The sequence below is a fragment of the Camelus dromedarius genome, chromosome 18, assembly GCF_036321535.1.
Source record: "Camelus dromedarius isolate mCamDro1 chromosome 18, mCamDro1.pat, whole genome shotgun sequence".
Lineage (NCBI taxonomy): Eukaryota > Metazoa > Chordata > Mammalia > Artiodactyla > Camelidae > Camelus > Camelus dromedarius.
Genome location: NC_087453.1, coordinates 4,607,206 through 4,632,768, shown reverse-complemented (window position 1 = coordinate 4,632,768; position 25,563 = coordinate 4,607,206). Strand labels below are relative to the sequence as shown.

General features: G+C 54.3%; 1 protein-coding gene across 2 annotated transcripts in view; it reads right to left on the bottom strand.

Annotated features, from left to right (window-relative positions):
• Window positions 1-25,563, bottom strand: part of BMP7 (bone morphogenetic protein 7) — an 87,712-nt gene that overhangs the window by 37,359 nt on the left and 24,790 nt on the right. For both annotated transcript variants that reach the window (XM_031433571.2, XM_010991604.3), the window contains exon 3: window positions 17,454-17,646. In XM_031433571.2, coding sequence (XP_031289431.1) covers window positions 17,454-17,646 — 193 coding nt within the window. The remainder of the gene's footprint in view (window positions 1-17,453; window positions 17,647-25,563) is intronic.

Genomic DNA, 25,563 nt, shown 5'->3' with positions numbered 1-25,563 from the left:
ATAAGGAACAGAAGAAGACAGGAGGGAAATGTCAGAACAGAAGCAGAGGGTAGAGTGATGTGACAGCTGGCAGGGGCCACGAGCCAAGGAACGCAGGTACATTTAGAAGCTGGAAAAGGCAAGGAAACAGATTATCCCCTAGAGCCTGCAGAAGGAATGCAGCCGCGGGGACACCTTGAAATTAGCCCGGTGAGACCCATTTCAGATTTCTGACCTCCAGCGCTATAAAATAACAAATGTGTGTTAAGCCACAAGGGTGTGGTAATTTGTTATAGCAGCCAGAGGAACTAAGAGTTTCACTCCTAAAACCTATTCTAGGTTTTAGGAGTGAAACTAGGTCCTAGGTCTCAGGAGCTCCACTGGGAACTAAAGACAGAAAAAAGCCAGAGACGGACCTCTGGGTCCAGGGTCTGTGAGAACCTCGCACAGTGAGGACAATTAAACCCTGACTGAGTGTTCTCTGGGCGAGCAAAACAAAGAAAAGCACTGGATTTGAGGGGTGAGCAGGGATGATGCAACCTAGAGGGCAGGAAGGGTGTTCTGGCAGAGGGAACAGAATGTGCAAAGCCTTGTGAGAGAGGCTATCGAGGAGAGGGTGCAGGTGTTTGGGGAGCACAGAGGCAGGCAGGCGGTGGCACATATCTGCAGGGTGGCCTCTGGCCATGGGAAAGTGCAGCTGCTGAGAGACTGGGAGGCTGGGAGTTTTAAGCAGGGAGTGGAAATAACTGGCTTTAGGCAGACCTTCCCTCACCCCTGCCCTGACCCTGGCCTTGACTCTGACCCTCACCATCACCCTCACCCTCACTATCTCTGGCTCTTTGGAAAACTGCAGGGCTGGACATCTTACTTTTAGAACCCTGCAGGTTGCTCAGAAGACAGCGCACGATGGAGAAGCCAGAGCTTTCCCAGGCTGACGTGATGTCACGGACGGGGAGCTGGATGAGTCAGGCTGGGGAAGCAGCAGCCCGCAGTGCACCTGGAGTCAGACCAGCAAACGCCAGCCCTGCGGGGAGGCCGGGAAGGAGATCAAAGGAGCCCACGGAGGAAGTCAGGCGTGGCCGCCATGAGGCTCCCGGGCCCAGGGAGTGCCCCTCTTGGGCCCTGGGCAGGGGGGACCCAGCCCCAGTCCCGACACCCCACCGGGGGCTTCAGGGAATGCCCAGCCTTCCGTCCAACTCACTCAGCCAGTCCCTGGCGTCCAGGATGGGAAGATGAAGTCAGGGAGGTCTGAGGCTTTTTTTAAACACATTTTTTTTTTAGGACCATGCATATCCAGGAAGACTAAAATTAAGTCATTTGGGGAAAAGGTGGAAAAGTACACAGAGAAGCACAATACCCTCCTCCCACAGCCAGAGCACGAGTCACCAGCCCACAGCTTCCCTGCCCTGAGACCATCTGTATGTCTGTCTGTCCCTCCTCTCTTCCTCCACCTTCCCGCCGCCCTCCTCCCGCCTGGGCATTCACAAGAACACTCGTGTCCAGAGTTCAAGAAGCCTCTGTTATCAAAGTCAGGACCAAGTCAGCAGCCATTAAGGCCTGGGCCTCAGTTTCCCCATCTGCAAGAGGAAGGGTTTGGAGTTTACTGAGGTCTCGAAAACTGCCTCCCATGAATAAGATATCCGAGAGGAAAATGAAAGGGTTGAAAATCCAAAGGGCTCTGTAGTCAGAGAAGACTGGGAAGCACCATATGATCGCTGCTTCTTAAGGGATTTCAAAATGCACATGAGCTCTTTAAAGGCTCTGAGAAGTCCCGCTACAAAGAAATGTCTACTCCTGCCATGGAGGGCGGTTAAAGAGGCCCTCACTCTTGTGTGGGGGCGGGAGGTGGAGAAGGATGAGGACTGCAACCAAAAATGGGATGCCGTTGCCAGCAGGAGAAAACATTCAGGAGGTCTAAGTGGAGCCCAGGATCCTTTCGGTGATGAAGTCCCCAGGGTAGTCCTTGGGTCGCACTTTGGGTGGTCAGGGAAGTTGGCATTACAACACGACGTTTAGGGTCCTAGGAAAGTTGAGATCAAATCCCCATGAGTGACCCTGGGCAAGCCAACCCCTGTCTTTCAGGTTCTTTCGTCTGTAAAGTGGAGATAACAATGAGGGTTATTCTGAGGATGTGTTAACTGGGCTGATGTAGTCGAGATGCCAGCTCAAGGCTCTGGGTTGCAGACCTCACTCACAGCCTCATCATTCTGACCCTCATTCCAGATGCAGTGATCTTGGAACAAGCCTGGCTCAGAGACAGCTCACTGAATCCTATGACACCTGAGAGCGGGGTGCTGCTGTCCCCTCTCACAAGCGGGAGGCTGAGGCTCGGGGAAGCTTACAAATGCTCCCAGAGTGGCGAGCTGCCACCTGGAGGAAGCCACCCACCTTGTCCCACACTCCCTCTGTCCGCAGCAGCCTGCTCGGGCTTCCAGAACCTCACATCTGAACAGATGACTGCCCTGCCCTAAACCCTTTATCAGCTCTGGGGATAAAAAGCCAAACTTCCCTCATGTTTCTTAAGGGAGACAAGGTAACTGACGGTCCAAACAGGGAAACTCTGGGGGAGAGAAAGGAGGCACATTAACTCCAGACGAGCACACGGGGGCATTTGGTCACCCTACCTATAGGCTCTGGGTGGTCGGGCCCCCCTCCCTCCCCAATGCCTCTTCTCACCCATTCTCTTTCTGCCAGGCCCCCAGGGTACCAGCCGCCCCAGGCTCCTTTCAGACTTTTACCTACACCAGACTCCAGCCCATTCCAGGCCTCTGTACAGGCTGTTCCTGCTGCCTGGAATGCTGTTCCCTATCCCTTCACCCCCGTCATGCCTGTGCATTCTGCAGCTCCCCAGGGAAGCTTCCCCTGACGCCTTTCACATCCTCGTTAGACATCCTCAGAGCCTCTCCTTTCCAGCACCCAGGCTGGACTTTAAATTTGTTAATACAGTTATTTGGGTTTTCCCCTTTCCCCAAAGCATTTTAAGCTTCTTATTGGCAAGAGCCAGTCCTACTTTGCTCACTGCTGTTGGAGCCCCAGCACCTAGCAAACAACACGGTACACAGTAGGTCTCAAACATACATTGCATGAATGTGCTGGCATCTTTGGAGTTTCTTACCAGCCAAGGAGGTTTTCTGTTGTCAATTTCTGTAGTTCGTGTTATAAAAAAAGGAAGAGTGTTTTTTCAAATGGCCTAGGTGCTTCCAGAAATGCATTTGTCTCCAGTTCCCTGGGCCTCAGCCCACCGTCCCACCTCGAACCCCCCCCAGGGAGCCCTCTCCCAAGTCATAGGTACCAGGCTGCCTTATCACACACACTGGCCCGCCCCCGGGCACCTCCACGTCCCCCGCCTTCTGCGGGCCTGCCTGGGTGATCAGAGGGTGGCCAAACCACCCCAGCCAACCCCCCATTTGGAAGCCACCCAGCCATTTGGGGCTTCACTTTGCCCATTTCTGTGTCCTCATCACTTCGTCAGCTCCTTTATCCACACGTGTCGGGAGAAGCCAAGAGGATGCAGACAGGCAGGGAGCCGGGGCTGGGAAGAAAGTCAATCTCAAATTTACTTTTAGACCCAACTCTTATTCCTCCTTACTTAAGACTCCAGAGTTTGGGCCACAGAATTTCCAAAAATCAGAGGCCCTGTCCTTCTGTTTAACCTGGGCAGGATCCATATGGAAACCAAATGATGAGAAGCGACCACGCTGGGGACTTCAGTGCTCGGAGGGGAACCATAAAGACCCCTGGCCCCCACTCCCAGAACCACCAGGCCTGTGGGGGGCCCTGCGGGGCTTCTGAGACGGCCTGGGAAATCCCACGCGGCTGGGCAGCTGCCTGTGGCTGGCACCACGGAGGGGGGCGGGTGAGACATCCAGGATGGGACACTCATCTTTCGAGACTTTCCCCGGTTGCCCCATTTCCTCCGGCCTCCAGCTCTGGACCAAAATAGCACGAGGTAAATTCAGCCTCTTTCACGCGTACTCAACGGAATAAACACACCAACACAAACACAGCTTTCCTGCTGGGTCTCCTGCCTTTTTTTTTTTTTTTTTTTTAAAAAGAACCACAGACTTTTTAAAGATTCCAAACCCAGACGCAGAAAAGTTAAGCCAAGCAGGCAGACAAGGGAGAAAGGAAATGAACTTAGCAGTGGAGTCTGCAGACAGAAGCAAGTGTCGTGAGGACCACGTTCCACGTTCAAGGTTTTCAAAAACAAAGGCCAGATGAGAACAACTGGATGCAGAGGCGGGAGGGGGTGTCTGAGACCGCGGATCCTTAAACCAACGAGTGGTGGCCAGGAAGAAGGGAGGCTGAGGACACACCTGCTGTGCCAGGAGGCATACGCACCTGACGCCACTGAACCTCACAGCCCTACCAGGTGGACACTCTTGGCCTCTGTCATATTTTGAGGCCCCCCAGGAACAGATCCTGAGTCAAGGATTTGAATGCAAGTGGTTCGTCTGAGAAGTGACCCCAGGAACCACTTGGGTTGGGAGTGTGGGAAGCGGGGCAGAGATGTAAAGAGAACAAAACAGGGAGCTGTGGGCATCTGGGGCTCATATCCACTGGGACCCCTGGGTGCTGCATGAACACAGCTCAGCGTGGTGCTTCCTGGGGCGTGAGGATGCTGGGGTACACAGCCACCTGGCCCTGCCCACCTGCAACGGAGGGCTGCTCCCAGGACCTCGACTCCGCAGTGGGGGACACACGCTCCTTGGGTCAGAGAAAGCCCTGGGCAGGACAGGCTGGTGCTGAGCAGAAGCATCTGGTCTGCGGCTCCAGCCAGCCGCCATCGCAGGAAGAAGGGACAGAGGCCCTGTCGAAAGTCACAGCTGGTGAGGCCAGCAGGCAGGAGCTGCCCACCCCGGCAGCCAGACGTGGGCTGGAGGGGCAACTGCAGGGACCCCGCCCACGATGGCCTCGGGAGATAGGGCCTGCGGGAGCAGACCCAGCGATGAAGTGGAGGCCAGCGGTCCCTCTTACGGTCAGGAATCGAGACCAAGGGCCTCACAGATTCTTCTCCTAGGAATTCAGGGCCCCAGAGATGCACCCCGAGCCCTGCACGTGTGATGCCGGACGAAGCTGGACTCTGACGGAAAATGCTTTCCAGGCCGAATTCCCATTTCCTTTCCCTTGACAATGGCAGGTTTCTCTCCTCGTTCTAACTCTTAGTCCTCCCTGCAAACCCGACTCACAAACCACCCCGCCTCCCTCCTCCACTCCCCCGGCCTACGGGCCTGACCCTGGAGCCAAAGGTTGAGCCCAAATCCCTCACCCCACACCATCGACGGGAGATGAGAAGTCTGCTTCTGGACCCAAGTATCATCTTTCAGGAGCCCCTACCTAGGCCCTGAGGAAGAACCAAAAATTTAAAAAACCCTACCCCTTAAAAGGTTCTCACAATCTAGTTTTCACTCAAGAAGCCAAACCGTAGGCTCGGTGCTAAGTCCCAGGGGCATGATGGTCAGAAGCCCCCAAGGTCACAGAACGTCCCAGGCTGAGGACCTAGTAATCTTGACCACCTGCGTCCAGGCTCAGAGGACAGCGAGACCACAGCACGGGATGTGGGATTTGAGCTGGCTTTTAAAAAGGGCAGGGTTGAGACAGACTGAGCAGCAGTGGGAGAGGATGAAGCATAAACGCTCTGCCAACAGCTGGACGGCGTCACAGTTGTCAGAAACGCATCTAAGAAAACTCACGGGCAGGAGGAGACAGGACGACTGCATGTCACGCGTGCCCTGGATGGGGTCCTGGAGCAGCAGGGCACCGGGTGCGAAACAGGGAAGGCTGGGCACATGACTGACTTCAGTTCATAACAGTAACACAGCCACGTGGGCTCACTAATGACGGCAGCTGCACCCCGCTCATGTGAGAGGTTAACAGGGGCCCCGGGCACAGCGCGCAGGGGAGCTCTCTGCGCCATCTACTCCATGTTTCCGGGAGTCTAGACCTGTTTTAAAAAATAAGATCTGGTAATAAAAAGTCCATTGTATTTTTCTAAAATCTGGTTTCTGGTGGTGGAGGGATTAAACTAGAGCAAGAAGGCTGGAGAGACGAGGAAGGGAGATGGGCTGGGGCAGCAGAGGCCAGAAAACAAGGTATCTCCAGAGGACAGGGGGTGTGCGAGAGCCAAGCCGGCTACATCACAGGTCGTGTGTGTGTGTGTGTGTGTGTGTGTGTGTGTGTGTGTACAAGGAGGCAGCTGGAAGTGAGGCTGGAGCTGGACTGTAGAAGGTGTGCAGCCCTGGACAAAAGCGCTGGACTTGCGAGGTACAGACGAGAAGCATCCAGACACACAGAGACATCAACAGTCCCTGTACCCAGGGCGCTCTCAGGGCCAGCCTCGCGGGCATATGACCTGTGCAGTCACCCAGGCCCACCCATAGGACTCCATGCTTGGTTTAATGCTCTGCAGTCGCTGCCTTATGATCCTTAATGTATTTTCTTAAATAAAGTTACATTTTTTGTTTTTTTTAAATGGAAGTACTAGGGATTGGACCCAGGATCTCGCGCATGCTAAGCATGTGCCCCACCCCCAAGCCACACCCACTCCCCCCGGCCGTGCATTTTTAACACGTAGTCCTGCATTTTCATTTTGCACTGGGTCTCACAAATGAGGCGACCAGTCCTAGGAGCTTGTTGTTGACAATTAATAATAATAGCTACATACTGTATGATTCCAGCTATATGGTATTCTGGAAAAGGCAAAATTATAGCGACAAGTAAGATCAGTAGTTGCCAGGGGTTGAGGGGAGGGGAAGGATGAACAGACAGAGCACAGAGGATTTTTAGGGCAGGGAAAACACTCTACGTACGGATACTGTGATGGTGGACACATGTCATACGCATTTGCCCAGAGCCATAGAATGTGCAGCAGCAAGAGTGACCCCTGATGTAAACTAGGGACTTTGGGTGATAATGACGTGTCAATGAAGGTTCATGAATGATAACAAAGGTCCCATCTGGTGGGGATGTGGATAATGGGGGGTGCTGTGCATGTGTGGGAGCAGCGTGGGGGGTGAAGGGGAAATCTCTCCTTTCAATTTTACTATGAACCTGAAATGCTCTAAAAAATCTTAAAAAAAAAAAAAAAAGCAGAATACTGAGACTTCTAGCCCCGACATCAGATCAGTTGTTGGGGTTGGACATGGAAATCTGTGCTTCTCCCTTTAAAAGGGTTCCCAGGTGGTTCTGACAACAGCTCGGGCTGGGCCTTCCCACCCGGACCACGGGGCCGATGGAAGCCTGCGAGTAGGTGCACGGCGGGAGCTGAGCAGTGCTTAGCGGGTGGACAGCAGTGAGCGAGACCAAGGGAAGGCAGAAGACAGGGATGGGGAGGCACCCTCGCTCCAAGCCTGGCTCAGGCTTGTCCAGAAGTGCAGCATCTCAGGCCCTCCCACCTGGGCTCCTCGGCTCCGGGGGGCTTTTCCTCCCAGGCGCCAGTACCCCCCTTCCCCTGTGAGCATCCAGAGAGGAAGTGCCCCTTCCCGCCAGTGCTTCGCCACCAGGGGCCGTTGGGTTCCCATAGGAGACGTGTGACAGTGTCTGTAGATACTTTGGGTTGTCATGCCTTGGCAGTGTCATCTCACGAGTGGAGGCCAAGGAGGCAGTCAAACACCTAAACACCCTAAACCCACCTGCAGGGCAGCCCCTACTGTCAGCAGTGCTGAGGGTGGGAAACCTGCCGGAAGCAGTCCTGATGGCTGCGGAGGTACCAGAGCCTCAGCTCCTTGACCACTGGCTGGGGTGAGGGGCGCACCACCACCGCCAGAAGTCCCTGCCGGAGGAGGGAGCCAAAGTCACCTTCCGTGGGACTCTGTGCGGTACCAGCCTGGCCGCCTGGCTGCAGGCACACTTCCCCACACTCCTGCCTTTTCTGGAAACATTTTCTCAGCATTCACTTTCACACACAGTCCTCCTCTCAGGGTTTGGCTTCAGGGAAACCAGACCTGAGATCAGTGACCAGCAGCCTTCACTCGATGGCATAGTCACTCAGTGAGCTGTGGCTGCCTCACTTAGTGGAGCTGTACTGAGGATTCAGGCCAAGCGCAGATTAGGCAGGAAGGAGCGCTGTGATCCATTAGCCATGCCTGCCTTGGGTCCCCGAGGGGACATGGTGGCACGCATGCTGGACTGCAGGCCAGATGTCAGCTTTCCTTCCTCCATTCTTAGAGTGACAAAATGCAAAGCCATGGACATTGTGGAGGAAAAAGAAGAAAATGGTGCTGACGGAGGCTAGCAACGGGAAGACAAAGGAAGGACCAGTGTTTGGAAGAACCTTGAGCATTTGCCCAGATGCTGACTTGAACCTGAACTTGAAGTAGCCAAGGGCCTCCTTAACTGCAGTTGACTCCTTTAAAACATGATCTTTCTGGTGAGCCTGTATTTCCCATCCTTTCTGAGTTCACATCTGAGCGGGCACTTTTCTCCCCAGCTACAGATGACCGCTCGTGCCCAAACTGAAAAATATTAATTCTCTCTGTCTCCTGCCAAAAAGGCTAAAGCAATTACAGGCCCTGATATGAAACACAGATGTTAATGCATTTGGAAAAACAGACTCCTATAGACGAGCTGAGGTCCAAGTACGAAGCGCTTTTGGAATTAAAGTGCCGGGATCGAGTCATCCAGCCAGCCCCCGACACTAAAGCCCATTCTTCCCCAAATTCGCTCCAGCGTAGGGAACCTGGGGCCTCGGCACACATGCTGACATGTCCCCTATTTGCAGATGAGAACCAATCCACTCTTGGGTATCCACTGGCACACAAGCTCGAAATAATATAATTATAATCGTGACAGGGAAACTTCCCAAGATCGTAAAGTATTATAATTACGGGCAATTTTCACTTTTTGGAAATTGGGCTCAGATGCTGAAGAAAGGTTGTAAACGAGGCGCTCTCGGGTTTCAGCTCTGGAAGAGAGAACACATTGGAAGATTCGCTAGGATGAATGGGCCCAAGACTGGAGATGCTTGGGTGTGAGAGGAGGGCCAGCAGGTACCTGTTTCCCACGTCCTCGAGCTGGCCACCGCGCATGGTGCTGAAACTCCCCCGTGCGAGACACAGCCGTGTCTGCCAGCTCAAAAGGCCCATGGCTGGAACGTCAGATTGTTCTTCAGCCACTCGTGCACATGTGTTTTGCTGAGCACCTGCTATATGCCAGGTTCCAGGTACAAAGGATACGACAGTGAGCAGAACAGACCAAACGCCTGCCCTCCTGGAGCGCCCACCCCTGCCCCGGCCACCACCATGGTCACCGCAGCTCCCACTGAGCTTTGCCGAGGCCTGATGAGGCTCACGAGGGTCCAAGACCCACGCAAGTTCATGCAGCTCCCAAGTGGTGGAGTAGAAGGTGAATCCAGTCACCTCTGAAGCCCCTGGTCTTTACCAACTGTCTACACAGCATCACTGGGGCAAGAGGGGCAGGCCTTCCACCTTCTCTGCCTCAGTTCCCTGGTGCAGAAGATATCCTCGCCTCCCATTACTGGATTCCTAGGGTTGCCGCGAAGGCAAAGGGAAACGTGTACCCTCCAGCGAGGGAGGAAAACCAGATGTGACTGGGGAGGGAGGCAAACTTCCTTTCCTCAGTCCCTGCCCTGCTATCGTGCCTCAGTTTCCTTGTCTGTAAAGTGGGGTGGACGATGGTACCTCCCTCGGGGGGCTGTGAGGGGAAGGACAGAGCGCTGCATAGTCTGTGCTCAGAACAATCAGCATTGTCATGGTCACTGTCAGCGAAGGCAGCCAGTTATTCTCTCAGTTCAGAGAGATGTTACCCAAACAGGAGCATGATCACATCGTGAATTCAAAAGGCACTGGCCAAACGGGTGAGAGGAAAAGGAGCAGCCCTCTCCTACAGGGCAGGTCTGCAAGGGGGCCGCCTCACGGGACCTTGACCTTCATGGCCATTACGCGTTAAGTCCACGTGGAGTGACGGGAAGAGGGCAGCTTAGCATCATCTGTCACCTCCTTTCCCAGAAAGGCATCTAGGCTGCCATCCACTCACACCGGCCCTCACTAGCACTGTCCACACCCCACGTGCTTCCAGCAGGACAGGAGTCTCCACTTTCCTTGAACGGATGAAGTGACTCTGCAAGGGCCCTCAGATCCCCAAAGGGGCAGGACAGAATAGGGAGCAAGTCCACTCTGGGGACTTTAAAAAAAAAACACTAGTGCCAAGGCGATACCAGGACCAGTTACATCAGAATTCTGGGGGTGGGGCCTTGGCACCCCTAATTTTACTTAGTAGCTGGTTTTGAACTCCACCTCCACTGTGTGACCTGGGGAGGATCACTTGGCCTCTCTGTGTCCCAGTGACCTCATGCACCAGACGGGAAAACAGAGACTTCTCAAGCTTATCTTGAGAACTAAGAGAGTACGTGCAACTCACAAGCACTCGACGAATAGGATTTGCCACCACTGGTTCCCTGAGCACCACCCACGTCTTCCCTGTAAAGTCAGTTTGGGGATGAAGTAAGGAAGGAAATAGAAGGCATAGAGATTTTAAAAACCACCAAGGCTCACAGTGGCCTTCACTCACGGGACAGGAGACCAGTGGACATTTGGTGCCGGGCTGCCGAGCAGGGCAGGCTGACTGCGCTTCGGCCGCTCGACCCCGGCTGGACGCAGCAGCCGGCCACCGGCTCAGCAGGGGCCGCTGGAGGCAGGCTTTTTCAGAGTGATCCCTTTGGACACGCAAGTGGACCTCAAGAGCTCCTGTGTCCTTCTGAAGCCACTCCGTGCTGGGATTTGAAGGGGGTCCTGGAGGGAGGCAGCCAGGAGAAGTCACCTTGACCAAGCCACTCTCCTCTGACCTTCCAAAACGTTCCGGCTGTGCCGGAAAGTCAGTGCTCCCTCCTTGCCCTCTAGGGAGCTGAACCAGCAACTCCTGAGAAAGCCACTCAAAACCAGAGCTCACACCCTGGGGCTGAGGTGTAGTGGTGAGAGGTTAAAGCCAGGAGATGTGGAACCAGGCACGTAGGCAGCAAGAAGGCTCTGGAAGCTTCCAGAAGCCTCCAGAACCAGAGCTCAACAGGATCTCCACTCTCAGCCAGCCCCTTCCCTGTGCTGCTGAGACTGCCAGTCAGGGCCTGGACCACACTTTGGGTTCAATCCTGTGGGAGAAAACAGTCTTCTTTGAGAGACCAAGCCAAAAGGAACCTGGGGGCCTGGACCAGAAGACACCTCTCCCCTTGCCTCTCGGGCACGTTAAGACAGCCCACAGGTAAGAGAGGAGAGATCCCGGCCACCAGTTCTCAGCCCTGGCTCCGCAGGGAACCACCTGGGAGTTTTAAAAAGGCCAGCCCCAGCCCCGATTCTGATGTACCCACAGTTGGAAAAGAGCCCCAGGTGATTCTAATCACAGCCAAGGGCGAGGACCTCAGCTGGGGACTCACACTTGCCCTGTTTGAGCCTGGTTCCTGCAGTGGAGGAAATCTGTACAAGCAAGAAGTACCAGGGTGTTGCTATGGCCAAGAACATGAGCCCTGGAATCTAAGAGACCAGAGTTCGAGTCCCACCTCTGCCACATTTGAGCTGTGTGATCTCAGGTAGGTTACTTCCCCTCTCTGAGCCAGTTTCCACACCTATAAAATGGGGATATCAAATCTTTACAGGATCAATTCCAAGGCACAAAATGAAAGTGAAGCGTGCACCAAATGATGAGAAGCCTCGAGCAGGGGGTGGGGATGGCAAAGACTTAGGAAGGGTCCAATGACCCGCCACCCTGGGGCCACCCCTCGGGCACAGGGACCACAGACGCTCTCCCAGTAAGACATCCTCGACACCGGGCACCTTCCCACTCGCTTCTGTGCATGGCATCCTCTGGGAGTTTGTCAGCAACACAGAAGCTCCGGCTGCATCCCAGCAAGCCGCCTGACCCAGAGCCTGCGTTTTCACCTGATAGTGGGGGAGTTGTGTCACTAGGCTGAGCTGTTAAAGGGCAAGGATGCCCCTGGGCTCAGGCCAGGGAAGCTCTGGATGAAGCTTCCTTCTGGAGAGAAGGGAAGAGCTGCGGCAGGTGTGTATTCCTGGAGGGTTGGGGGCACTGGCTCAGGAGACCGATGCACCTCCTCCACGCGGGGAGCTGGGAGCCCTGCACAGGGCTGGGGGTGCGGTGCTGGTGGGGCTGTGGGTTTCGGCGCCCCAACCTGGGCAGCACAGGCTCAGCGCTTGCCTCCGCCCTCAGTGCCGCAAGCTGCCTTGGGCTGGAGGGAACTGGCGAGCAGCCCCGCTGCCCCCTCCTCTGGCCCATCCCGGGGACATTCCCTCTTCCTCAGAGTGACTCAGGCTGCAGCTGATCCAATCTTGGCCCCAGAGACCACTCTGAGGTCAACCTCCTGGCAGCCAAAGTCCCTGAGACAGACCAAGGGACATTTTTCATCCAGCGGCCAACTTCATCCCAACCTCGGCAGCGACTGCCCACAAGCGGGTCCCGCTGGCCTGGCTGGCCTGCGGCCCCCAGGGTGTCTCACTGAGCAGCTGTGTCCCCTCCAGGTGTGGCAGCACTTGTGGGGAGGGAAGCTCAGATCTTCGAGAAGGAAGGGGAAGGGTGGGGCTGGAAGTTGCCCAATCTCAGTTCCTTGAATAAAACCCTTTAGCTTGCAGGACCCCCACCCAACACCCTCATCTTGAGCTGGAACCGGAGTTTGAGCCACTGGGGCAGAAGTGGGACCAGTTTCTGGAAGCCAAGCCTCAGCAGGTCAGCCCCAGGCCCTGGATTCAGAGAAGGAGGGTAAGACTCCAATCCCCGAGCCCCTCACCCCCAACTCCCAGCAAGGCCACTGGAGCCAAGGTCACCATCCCCAGACCTGCCTCTTGGCACCCACCCACCCCACGGCCGCCCAGGGCGGCCCCGGCACGCCTCTGCGGCTGTTTGGGGCCTGCTGCAAGCGCAGCCCGAGGGCTGTGGAAGGCCTCCAGCTAGGCTCATTATCGGAATTTAATCTGGATTCCGAGAGATCAAGAGGACTCCGTGGAAAGTGGCCGCCACAGGGAGAGAGGCGCTGAGGCCGCCCCGAAGCCGGCTAATCCGCAGCACCCCCAGGGCTTTCCTGGAGCTCAGGCCGGGGCTCGCCGGAGAGCCACGTGTCCCAGCTCTGCGCTCCGCATGGCTGGGCGGTCGGCCTCAGGGAGGCCACGGCTCCCTTCGCAGGGGGAGCAGGCGGCCACCCAGCAGGGCGGTGGGGGCAGGCTCAGGACTCCTCAGTGATCAGATCAGACAAGGGCCTTCAGCTCGAAGAACACGTGTGGCACAGGCTGGGGAAATACAAACGAGCGCTCCAGCTTGGAGCAAGCTCCTCCATCCCCGTCAGAGACGGCATAATTAAGGACTTTAGCAAAGGGGGCAAAGACAGTACCGCAGCCCGAACCTGGAGCTCTCCATTCTCCTAAGGAGGCCTCTGCATTCCTGGCGACGAGGATGACGATGGTGAGGGTGGTGGTGATGGTGACAGTGATGGCGATGACACTAATGTCTGGTAAACCTTTACTGAGCGCTTGCTATGCTTTAAGTAACCATGTTAACTCCCTTTATCCTCACCACAACCCTGGGAGGTTGATCAGCTATTATTCCCATTGTACAGGGGAGGAAACTGAGGCTCTGAGGGGTTACTACTTCCCAAGGCCACACTGGTACGTAGCGTTGGGATTCGAATCCACACTCCACTAATAGCTAAGTTATCCTGGGGAATTACACAATAGGATCATTCGCTTCTGGATCCAAAAACAAAACAACCCACCCAGAAAAAAAAAATCAATAATTTTTTGGAAAAAAATGTTAACTTTTGCAGAATGAGGGCCCTGCTTCCCGGTTTCAAGTATAGAAAGGAAGTTTAGACATCTGAAGCAAGCAGCCCCTCCGTCCCCTCCCACTGCCTCTCGTTCCACTCCCGGCTCTACCTTCTGCTTTGCACCTGCCACGTCATCCTAGGTCGCCTCCTCTGCTTGACTGTCACCTCCCCAAGGGCAGGGACTGGGGTCGTATCATTTCCACCACTGCACAGCCCATAGCGGGTGCTCAAACATTTGAGGGACTCAGTCTCCCAGCAAAGCCCAAAGCCCCCTGAGGCGGGAACCCAACGCTGGGCTGAGCATCCTCAGCGATGGTCTGTGGCCACGCTGCTCATCGGGGCAGCCTGCCATGCTAGCCACAGAGCTGCTGACAGCTGCCCCACCGGTCCCTCTTCCAACCACAGTGACTCAGGCCTTCCCCACTCCCAGGGCCACTAGATCCACCGCGTGGATCTAAAGCAGGGTCGAGGAGGTGGCCCCTTCAAGCTGTGACAGAACCAGGTGCCCACGAAGTCAGCAGGTTGACACAGGCAGAGACGAGGAGCTGCCGGCAGCCGCTGGGGGGCCAAAGACTCGTGTTTCATCCAAGAGAGGGCCAAGGGGCTCACCCAACTCTGCACCAATGGCTCCCTTCTGTCCTTCCTACGACCTGTGCTCATCCGCACCTCAGGATGGTGGCCATTGTAGTTCCCCTGAGACGCTCTCCCCCATCCCATTTCGGATCCTTCTAGACGTTCAAATGTCCCCAGCTCAACAGGCCGTCAATGACCACCAACCACCTTATCAGGCCAGTGGCTCTACTGAGTTGCTAACTTGCTGATTGCCTGACTTCTTCACCTTGTTATGGGTTGATTGCATCTCCTAAAAAGATGTGCTTGAGCCCTACCTCTGAATTAGTAATTAAGGTCTTTCAGGATGTAATGAGTTAAGCAGTGAAGTCACGCCTGAGCAGGGCGGCCCCTGATCCAAGATGACCGGTCTCCTGATCAGAAGAGGGAAGAGGCGCACTGCGGAGACGCCACGAGAAGGCAGAGCCGTGTGACAACGGAGGCAGACGTGGGAGCCACGCAGCTGTGAGCCAGGAATGCAGGCAGTCCACAGCCACCAGCAGAAGCTGGAAGAGGCAGGAAGGACCCTCCCCTGTGGACTTCAGAGGCAGAGTGGCCCACTGACACCTTAATTTCAGACTTCTGGTCTCCAGTACCATGAGAAGCTATGTTTCTGTTGTTTCAAGCCATCCAGCGTGTGGTTGCCCTGAGAGGGGAGCCCCTAGGACATCCCTCAACGAAGTTTAGACTAGGTCGCTGCCCCGTGACGGGGCTGGTTTATCCCATAGTTCTGAGGCCAGCGCCAGGCACAGAGGTGCTCAGAATCGCTGGGCTCACTCGGCTCTCTCCAAGTGCAGTGGCCTCCTTACTCTCCCACCACCCGAAGAGGTGCCCAGCACACTCATCACTGAGTCTCTGCTGCTCTCCCCTGCCCCTGGAGTAGGGTGGTGCACACAGCAGGTGTGGGAACATGGGTGGGGTGCCCCTCGCATCAAAAGCAGCACCCAAGGATGCTCCAAGCCTAAAAGCAAGCTTCCATTTACAGGAAGGAGGGCCCGCATCAGCAGCATCCGAGCTGACCCCAAAGACCACCGGCCAGGGAGGGGGACTCATTCCTGGGTGGAGAACTTCAACGAAGAGCGACACCATGACATCAGCTAACCCTTCCCGTCCTGCTCAGCCAAACCCACTTGGGGCAGCGACATTCCTGAGGTTAAACCTCCCGATGGTGGTCTGAGGCAGGTGTGGGGAGCTTGCTAGGAGGCCCGGGGTGTGAGCTGGGCTCGGCGTTTGCACAAGCAGGCCGACCGAGTGCTACTGAGGACGTGCCTCTGGGCACCTGCCTCGCCTCCAGTGAGTCAGCCTTCACGAGAAAAGTCAAACACACGCTCTTGTTCAAGAGTCCCAGGGGATCTGTCAGAGGACAGAGCAAACATATGTCAGCCCTGAGAATGAACTCAATGCTTCTTGTTAACAGCCTGGACCAGGGCCCAGCCCGCCAGGGTTAAGTGGGGCACCTAGTGCCTTTAGCAAGATTTGGAGGAGACTGCCAAGGATGCCTGCCGGCAGACTGCTGCCTCCCCCAAGCCACACCCACACTCCTTCCCTGGTACCAGCCCTCCGGGAGGCTCTGCCATCCCCTCTAGCAGGGGAGCAGTACAGGGCAGTGCGTTCAAGTGGGGGCTCTAACATGCAAATTTAACCCACACAGAGATGCCATTTGTCACCCACCAGACAGACGGACAAACACCAAGACAGTCTGACAAGAGCCCGTGCTGGGGAACACTTGGGGAGCCAGGCCTCCTCTGTGCGGCTGGTGGGAGTACAAACTGACATCACCTCCAAAAGCAGCTGAGCAAAATCTACCAGAGTTACTGATGTGTGCGCCCTTTGACCCCAAAGTTCTATTTCTAGAACTATATCCAACGAATAGGTGTGCACAACTGCTACCCGCCCCCACCGGCACGGTCTGTAATTTGGAAAAGTTGAGGGCCCACCGTGTGCACGCAGGAAACGGGTTAAACACTTAATAGCATAGCCCGCGTGACGGGAGACGTGTGGTGATTAAGAGGACGAGGATGCCCCCTGTGAAGTGACATGGAAAGATGGTCAAGGTTTTGTGACACAAGTGGATGCAGGAGAGACTATGTGATGAGATACCATTTGTGAAAATAGTTAAACACACAGGTATTTTTGCTGATTTGAAAAAAGGCAAGAAACTGGGGGCAGAGGCAGCTAACGAAGGCAAAACACGGGAAACACTCAAGAAAAGTTTGGTTTTCTTAGTATTTAAGATGACCCCAAAGAGACAGTGCTTGCCAAACGAGGTGCTGACAGTCCCCATGTCCCTGGATGTGCTAATAGGTCCCCTTTCCAGCTGAAGGTGCTTGGACTGCCCATCAGAAAGGGGCACCCACACCACCCTTCTTCCATTAATTTCGAGGAATGGCATGGGGGGAGGGTTAAAAATACGGCAGCCCAAGATGTTCAAAAACCCAGCCTCTGGGTAGTACCACCTTGGTCGCATCCACCTCGGGGCTGCAGAATGTCCTTGTTAGATGACATGCAGATGTTCCAGCTCATTCTTAGCCTTCTTACCTCTCAGAGGACTTTAAAACTAAACTAAAGGGTCTAAACTTAAGAAATTAAAAGTCTTATTACACAAGCTTTTGGTTCCTGACCTCAAGATTCTTGGAAGGCTAAGAATTCTGTGCTGTTTATTTTTGGTTTGGGGATTCTTATCCTAACGTCTTATTACTAGTGGCCACTCTCATTGGTTGCCAGACATCATGTGCTGGGTTTCAGGGATGAATGAGAGGGGTAGATGGTCAAAAAGATTCCTTCCTCTTCCTCACCCTCCTAAACACATGCCGACCCAGACCACCCCCAAGTGCACAGGGGGCTACACGCCCCCAGGCCCCCCTGGCCGTCCCCTGTTCCCAACTCCATCTGCTGATGGTGACAGCTTTATAACGTCATACACCATCCTGAGAAAAGGTACTGAGTCCAGGGCGTGGCACACGGTTGGTGCTCCCTGGAGGAAGCAGCCGTGACTCCCCCTGCCCCAACCTGGCCCCACCCTCCAGCTTCCATCTCCTGGTGGCTCAGGAGGCTCAGGACCCCTCCCCAGCACCAGCACAGCACCCACCTGCCCAGGTGCTCCTGCAGCACCTGGTAAACGCTGATCCGGAACGTCTCGTTGTGGAAGTGTTCCCGGATGTAGTCCTTGTAGATCCGAAATTCGGCGGCAGTCACGGCTTCCCCTTCTGGGATCTTGGAAAGGTCAAACCGGAACTCCCGGTGGTGGTAGCGCGGATGGAAGAACTCTTTGTCGTGCTCCACTGGGGAGGGAAGAAAGCACGCATCAGCGCCGAGGGCTCATTAGTAACTGGGAGGCCCTCTCCCAGCTCAGAGTCCAAGCATCTTGGCTAAGATAGAGACGTGCCCGTTGCCAGCGACCTGCCACAGACCTAAGGGTCACAGCCCCAGAGCAACGAGTCTGCATCAGCCTGTGGGGAGGGCGGGGCGCTGACCAAGTCATCCCAGAGGCCCTGGACAAGCCTGGGTTCCAGGGGCTCAGGCCTGGGCTCAAATCCAGGCTCAGCCACCACCTAGCTGAGTGGGCCTGGACAAGGAACCAGGTAAGCTATCTGGACCTCAATCTCCTCGTCTGAAAAATGGGAATAAGTCCTCCTGCATGGGTTGCTGTGAGAGTTAAGAGATCTAATTCCCACAAATTGTTCAACCGCTGGTAGGGCTGGACAGCTGTGAGCTGAACTGGTAAACGGAACCCTCACTGTGCACATCCTGAGGCACCTCGGGCCAGCGGTGCTCAGCCCCGGCTGCATGTGAAAATCACCGTGGGAGCTCTGAAGGAAATACTGATGTCCTGGCTCCGTGGTGGGCTGGTAAATGTTTGATAACGGGCTCTCTGGGACCCGATGTGCAGTGTCTGCCAATTTCCATCTTGGCAGCTTTCAAGCTACCAAAGTGAGGTCACTGAGGACGGAGGTGGGCAGGCTGGCACACAGTGGGGTCCAGCACCCCGCTGCTCTCACCCCTCACGGAACCAAATGAATCAGTATCTTTGGGGAGGGGGCCCAGAAACTTGTACTTTTTAAAGCACCCCAGATGTTTCTAATAGCAGCCAGGGTTTACAAGCACAGCTTTAGACTATAAGCAGAGAAAGAGGTGAACGGCAGTGTCTTGTAGGGGAAGGGAGCTGGAAAATGACTTCAGGACAAAATAAGGCACAGGGACGCAGCCCTTCTCTCTTACACTGGCAGTGATACTAGGCTAAGATATTACACCCATTTCACAGATGATAGACACCAAGGTGGATATAAGTCCAAAGACAGTGTCTCTGGGAGTGAGCCATGGTTCCCAAGGATCATGCACCCTTTGGACCAAAACGGAGCAGCGATGAGGGCGAGCGTCATCAAAGGCTGCACAGATGCAGAATGGCCACGCTCAGGTGGGCTGGCAGCATCTGCAGATAACTTTCATCCCTAGGGAGACACAGCCCCATCTCTACCTCCTGCCTCACGGCTGGGGGGCCAGGGAGACAGGGAGAGAGAGTGGAACCACCTTGGCCAGAAGAGAGGAGAAACATGGCCAGTGCACTCCAGCTTTCTGAGCCCTGGAAGCTCTCAGGCTGGGTTAGGGCTGCCACGGGTACACGCAGGACGGGCATGCCTTTGGGGAAAGGGGTTCACAGCACTGGCAGCCCAAAGGCCCTTTTAAACCCAAAATCTGTTTCAAGCTTTAATAATAGTTCCAAAAGATATTGGAGGTGAGGGCAGGGGCCTCGAAGGATTATCCACTGGGCAGAAGAGGCAGGTGAAGTCCTCAAGGCCAGGGACCCTCCAGAAACCGTTCCACTGTCTCCCTGGATTGCACTGTCCTCCTCACACACATGCCCTTTGTACCCACGTGGGACACTTCTCTTCTGACTCGATTTATGAGAAAGGCTGAACTGGATGGCAAAGATTGGTGTTGGGGACATCACTGGTCCTTCACTTTGATTTATGGAAAAGATGAGGATGGAGGGGTCTATCATGGTGGCCTCTACCAAGTGATGCCCACTGGGGGTCAAATGAGCCTCGGGAGGGACCCCAGGGTGAGGGGTCTCTGTCACTCTGGAAATGCCCCGGGCCAGTCCTTGGTCACCCTCCTGGCTCATTAAACCCTCGCGTCACCCTTGGAGGTAAGCACAATGCTACGCTGGGAAGGGATGCACCTGAGACCCAAGGGGTGTGGGGTGGCCTGCCCAGGGTCAGAGAGCTGGGACTCAGACCCAGATCCCCGCCAACACAAGGCTCAGCAAGGAGAGTCCCTCTGCTTGTCTGCAGAACCTTGTCACTGATGGCAACGTACGTGCAGTATGCCCCCAACCATGTGCCTGCAGCTCAGTGAATTGTCACAGTGAACCCACCCACTGAACCTTCTCCCAGATCAAGAAAGAACATCACTTGCGCCCTCTGCATCTCCCCCAACGTCTCCAACCAGAGCTTAGTTTTGCTTGGTTTTGAGCATGATGAGCAGGGGAAATCCAGTGTCTGTTCTTTCGTGCCGGGCTTCTTCCAGGCAGCAGCATTTGTGTGCTTCACCTGTGCGGCTGGGGACGTCCATCCATCCTCATTGCTGTATAATATTCCTTGTTTGATTACATAGCTCCCAGATCCATTCCACAGGGCATGGGCATTTGGGTAGTTTCCCATTTGGAGCTCTGAACACCTGGGCACCCAGAAGTGAGTTGTGTGTGTTCAGTGTCGCACTAGGAGTGTGCCAGGAGGAGCGGTGGAAGAAGACAAGTCTGTCCTGTGAAGCACCTGGGCAGTCTGGGGACCACCCGTGGCCTCCTCTAGTGCTTTTATGCCCGGGACCCAGGGGCGGGGGCTGGGGTGAGGCAACAACTCCTCGAGAGAATCCCTGCACCCTCAGCGAGCAGGCAGCGTGGTCACCCCAGCACCCCATGGGTGAGCTTGCAGTGAACTCACTGAGCTGCCCCCCGGCCCCACCATCCCACCCGATCCAAGGTCACCAAAGACCACCCATAACCAAATGGAAAGGGCATCCTACAGTCACCATCTTGCTGGACCTCCAGGTAGCAGCAGTCAACACCTGGCTCTTCCAGCCTTCGCGGATCTCGCCTTCCTGTGGCTCCTTCCCCGTGAGCTCTTACTTGTCTCTCCTCACCCTCCGCCCCCATCATTCCGGCCACTCCCTGAAACACGCCCCTACGTGGAGCTCTGTGGGACATCAGAGCGCGGGGCATAAGCCAAGGCACCCTCCCCCATGCTGACAGGGGGCACAGATGAAGCCTCCCTTTCCAAAATCTTCCATTGTCCCCCAGCAGAGCCAAAGCCCCGAAGGCCAGAAAGAACCCCTGGGGTGCGATGCTTCGACATTCGGGAAAGAAGGTTGCTTTGTGCCTGTCAAGCAGGATGCCTGAGACTGAGCAAGACGCAACAAACCTCGGTCCCCCTGCTCCCAGAGCTGGGCCAGACCACACCTCACAACGGCTCCTACGGGCAAACACGGCCATCAACCCGAGCAGAGAATGGGGATGTGGGCCCCCATGTGCAAGGGAAGATAGCTGAAGAACCCAGAAGTGCAAGTGCGTGTTTTACAGAGTGCATGCTCCCGACGGGCCCCGCAGAGAGCACCCCTCGCCACCATGTGATGCACCGGGGGAGGCAGGACTGAGCCCATTTTACCCACGAAGAAACTGAGCCTCAGGGAGGCCAGGTCACAAGTTAGGTGAGTGGCTGAGCTTCGACACCCACAGTCTTGACCCCTCCACTCCCTGGAGCCAGGTGGCCCGAGTTCAGATCTCAGCTGTGCCCCTTGTGGTCTTGGCCACGTTACTTAACCTGTGTGTGTCCCCTTCCTCCAGGGACGATCACATTGGCCCTTCCTCATGGAGTTGTTGGGAAGGTCACGGAGGCAACACCTACAACAGTGCCCGACAAATGGAAAGTAATTTGTGTCTGTCATCATTACAGGGCCTCCCAAACAATGAGCTATTAGAGTGACAGTGCAGAAGAAGTAAGTGTGCATGTGGATATTTACATAGTTCCGCTATGATAACTTTATTTGAAAAAACTACAGTAGATCAAACGGAAAAGAAATGTTTGAGTAAGCATGATGTTAACACAGGTACACTGATATATAATCACATGTATAGTTTGTCGCAGCAGGTGTATATGTAACTTTTTTTTAACGTGTAAGATAAAACGTATCTTAACTGCTAAGCCAGTTAAGATGCCAGGGCTAGAAGGTTTCTTTTAAAAAAAAAAAAAAGATAAATGGATAAAGTGTGTCACTAAATTTCTTGCAAACGTTTGCAGGCTCTTTGGGATGGCTTTCCGAGTGAAGTTCTTTCATTAATTATTTTAGAGCAATGAGAGGCATGAACTACGTACGCCATTATTCTATTCTTCCTGAAACCCATATAATCTTGTAATTTATCAAAGAAGTCATAAAACAAACAAACAAAAAGAGCAGTGACTAATTCAAAGTTCGAACCAAGTCCCAAATCTCACCTTCCCAAGGTTTCCATTTTATATGGAAACCCCTGGAATTCACACCATTTCAGTCTCAGGGGTCAAGATGGTTTAATAGCCACCACTAAAGCAGAAAATTATGTTGTTACACTTTGTTGTGAAATTACAGTAGATTACCCAAGACCCGAGTTTTAAATGTCTAGAGTGGATCTCTCCCTGTGCCCATCAAGAAGAGCTACCTAGGGAAACCCAGAGCCTAGGAACCCAGCCTTTTCTCCCACTGCCCCTCTATATTCCAGAACACCACTGACTGAGAGAACGCACAGGCATTAACAAAGGACTTTCATCTTCAAAAGATTAAAAGGGCCCAAATCCCCAAGACCAAAAGATAAGTCCAAAGAAAACAGATTCTGGAAAAACCGTCCTGACAGCCAGCCAGCCCTGTGACTGTCCCCAAAGCCAACTCTAGTGTCGTCCTTTCACAGCAGCCTGAATTAAGAACCCCAAAGCTGGCCCTGGGAGGGGACGTTCTGGGCTAGAGGGTGTCAATAAAGGCAGAGGCAGGTGGAACAGGAGGCACCCACCTGGATATCTGCTCTCCTGACCCTCCGACATGTCAGGCAAGACCTCTGCCCCACAGACAGCTCAAGCCTGATCCCCAGGCGTCACCCAGCAGTGTCCTGCCTCTCTCAGCACCTGGGCTTCCTCCTCCCATTTACAATCACATGAAATGTACAGGTGTGCCCCTCACTGAGTTAAGTGTCCTCTGCACGAGCCGATTACGATAACCAAAGGCAGCTTGCAAAGGGCAGCAGGAATTTAAAGAGTACCTAAGTGAAGGTATTCAGAACCATGCTTTGTGGAACTGTATTTAAGACCCTAAAAATTAGGGGGCTGTACCCTCCAATACGCACATACTTATGTGTATACATAATACTACACAAAGATAAAGGCGTGCAGTACGTTCTTATACACATGAGAAAAGATACAGAAGATACAGTATTTCTCCTCCCTAGGGGACCTTTTTGTGCTGGGACACAGCCCCTGGTGATGTCACCAGTAGGTGCCATGTTTACCCATGGTGGCTCTTCCAGTCAAGCCAAATGGTCCCAAAGGAGATGACATCCTATCCCATGACCCCCTTGTCCAGAGTTGGGGGATGGGAGGGAACAAGCTCCAAGCTGAGCCAAACACAGGATTTCTTTTATTGTTACTGGCACCTGGTGGGAAAGAGCCCTGTTTTCTCCGCCTTGAACTCTAAGGATGTAAGGTGGCGCTCTGGGCAGCCACTCACCACCACTGCGCAAGCCGGTGGGTGAGGAAGAAGACTCCAGGCAGAGAGGACAGAGCTCAGAGCTGATCAGGGAAGACTTCTAGGTTGGATACCCTAGTCTGGCAGTCCCCACCAACCCTTAAGTTTGGAGTTTCAGTTCTAATTTGCGAGTCACATGGAGACCCTCCAAGTAAGTCTGCTTTAAGCTAATTAAAGTCAAGTTTCTATCCTGTGCAACCACGGCAGTGCAGCAAAACAATCATGAGCCCAATTACACACACACCCAGACATGGACGGGCAGGAAACACGCCCAGGTAATAGTGGGTATCTCCAGGTGACCTTCTGCCCTGAAAGTTACTTTCTTCAGACATGGATAATTTCCAAGTACAAGATGACCCCCTGACCGAGCTCTGTGGGATCAGGGGCAATGACTGTCTAGATTATGAACCTCCAGTGCCAGCACAGCCCGACGCTTAGTAGGGCTGCAAAAGTCTACTGGATTCAATATATCACTTCTCATGTAATTCCCTTCCAGCCTTTAAGTCAACTGTTTTATGGATAACACACATGCAGTAAAGCACATAGATCCTAAGTGTTCACGAAGTTCAATGAACTTTCTCGATGCACCCAGAGCAGGACACAGCCCATTCATTACTAGCACCACAAACATCCCCACAGGGCTCCCTCCCAAACACCAGCCCCCTGCTAATCCCCAAAGGTGACCGCCATCCGAACACCTGCCACTAGACTCACCGTGCCTGCCGGGTGTTCCCCCTTCTGCACCTGCTTCCTTCATTCATGCCCCCGTCTCCCTTGAAGCAGGACTGGAATGGACAGAAGTCAAAGATTGGTCAAAGGCAAACATTTGAAGAGAGGGAAACTGTGAAAGGCTGCCCAGTGCCAGCTTGGGATGCTAGTGGGCAGGCATGCCGGTGGTGGATACAGACGCAGGAGGAAGACACCACAGCTGAAGTCTGAGGGAAGAAAACACGTGTAGATGCACATAGACTAAACTCAAGGTGACCTGGGGGGAGTTCAAGTGGGACATCTGACTGGACAATTGAAAAGAGAATCTCTGGAACACAGGCAGGAATGTCCAGCTGGGAGCTGCTGAATCGGGTTATGGGTAGTTTTGTGGGTAGAACGCACCTACGATGAGAAAGATGAGCACAGCCTCGGAGCACCACCGGGGGCCGCGCGGGAGACGGAGAGCACGGCCGCTGGAAGAACCCGGACCAGAGGGAGCAGGGTCAGAGACGGGCAAGAGAACATGACCAGGGGGCGGCCAGATTCAGATAAAGGGACAGGGAGACCATTCACTGGATTGGGTCACCGGCTGCTCAGAGACCCCAGGAAGCTGTCACAGTGGAGACAGCCACGCAGAAAAGACACTTGAGAGCAAGACCGTGGCCGGTTGCAGATGAGAGACATTTGCCTTGTCGAGGGTGGACTGTCGGCCCCTCCAAAGCTGTCTTCACGTCCTCCTCGAGATGCTCTCCTGGCCAGCTAGGAGGAGTTGGTAAACGGGGAGTAAACAAGTTAATCGCCCAGCAGCTCCTTCCAAAACATTATGGTTTTTAGAAAAAGCTTAGTTAACTTTCCAGGCCATGCAGTCCTCTCACTGTCCCCGAGGCTGCCACAAAGTTTGCAGAGGGGACCAAACATTTTATAAGCAACGGGGCACTTTCCGAGTAAAAACTGCAAGTCCAGCATTAGAAGTCTGCTCCTCACTCAGAGTCTGGTTTCCCCGAGCTCAAACTGGACCACGGAGCCGCAGTTCTGGGCTGAGGATGGACCCCCAAACCCTCTTAATGAGAATAAGTCTCCGAGAACCAGCAGAACCAACCAAACTCCACAATACAGCCAGAAACTGGAACGGAGTTTCCCAAGACCCTTGACCTCTTAGGGTCCCACGGCCCAGGATCCGTCCTCCATCCCGATTTCACTCTGAAACTTTCAACCCAGGCCCCTTTCTGTCCTACGGGGATACAATTCATCCAGAAGATTCTGGCACAAGGGAGAATTCACCGGAGCTGACGTGACCAAGCCTGCTGTCACTAGGCGATTTACAGCCCTGCAGGATGTGAAATGGCTCTTCATTCACTGGAAGATTTACATGGCAAGATTAAGGAACATGAAAAGGCACGCCATAAATCGGGAGTTTTAGAAAACTGACAGGCACACCAACTGCTCTACCAGGAAAACGTTCTCTTAGTAACACGAGCGTTGATACACTAGGCTGCTCTCACAGGGGAAGGGAGGAGACAGTCCTGAACGCAGAGAAAAGGAACATCGCATAAACGTCTAAAATGATTTAAAAAAAAAAATGCTGCCAAGAAAATATTCCAGCGTCTTCTCGCCCCCACAGTACTCGTTCTACGAGGACTTCCTGACGCCCGGCTCTGGGTGAGGGAGCCCGCTGCTGTCTGGGGACAGGAGAGATGCTGAGAAAAGCAGCTGGATTGCAGCTCTGTCAC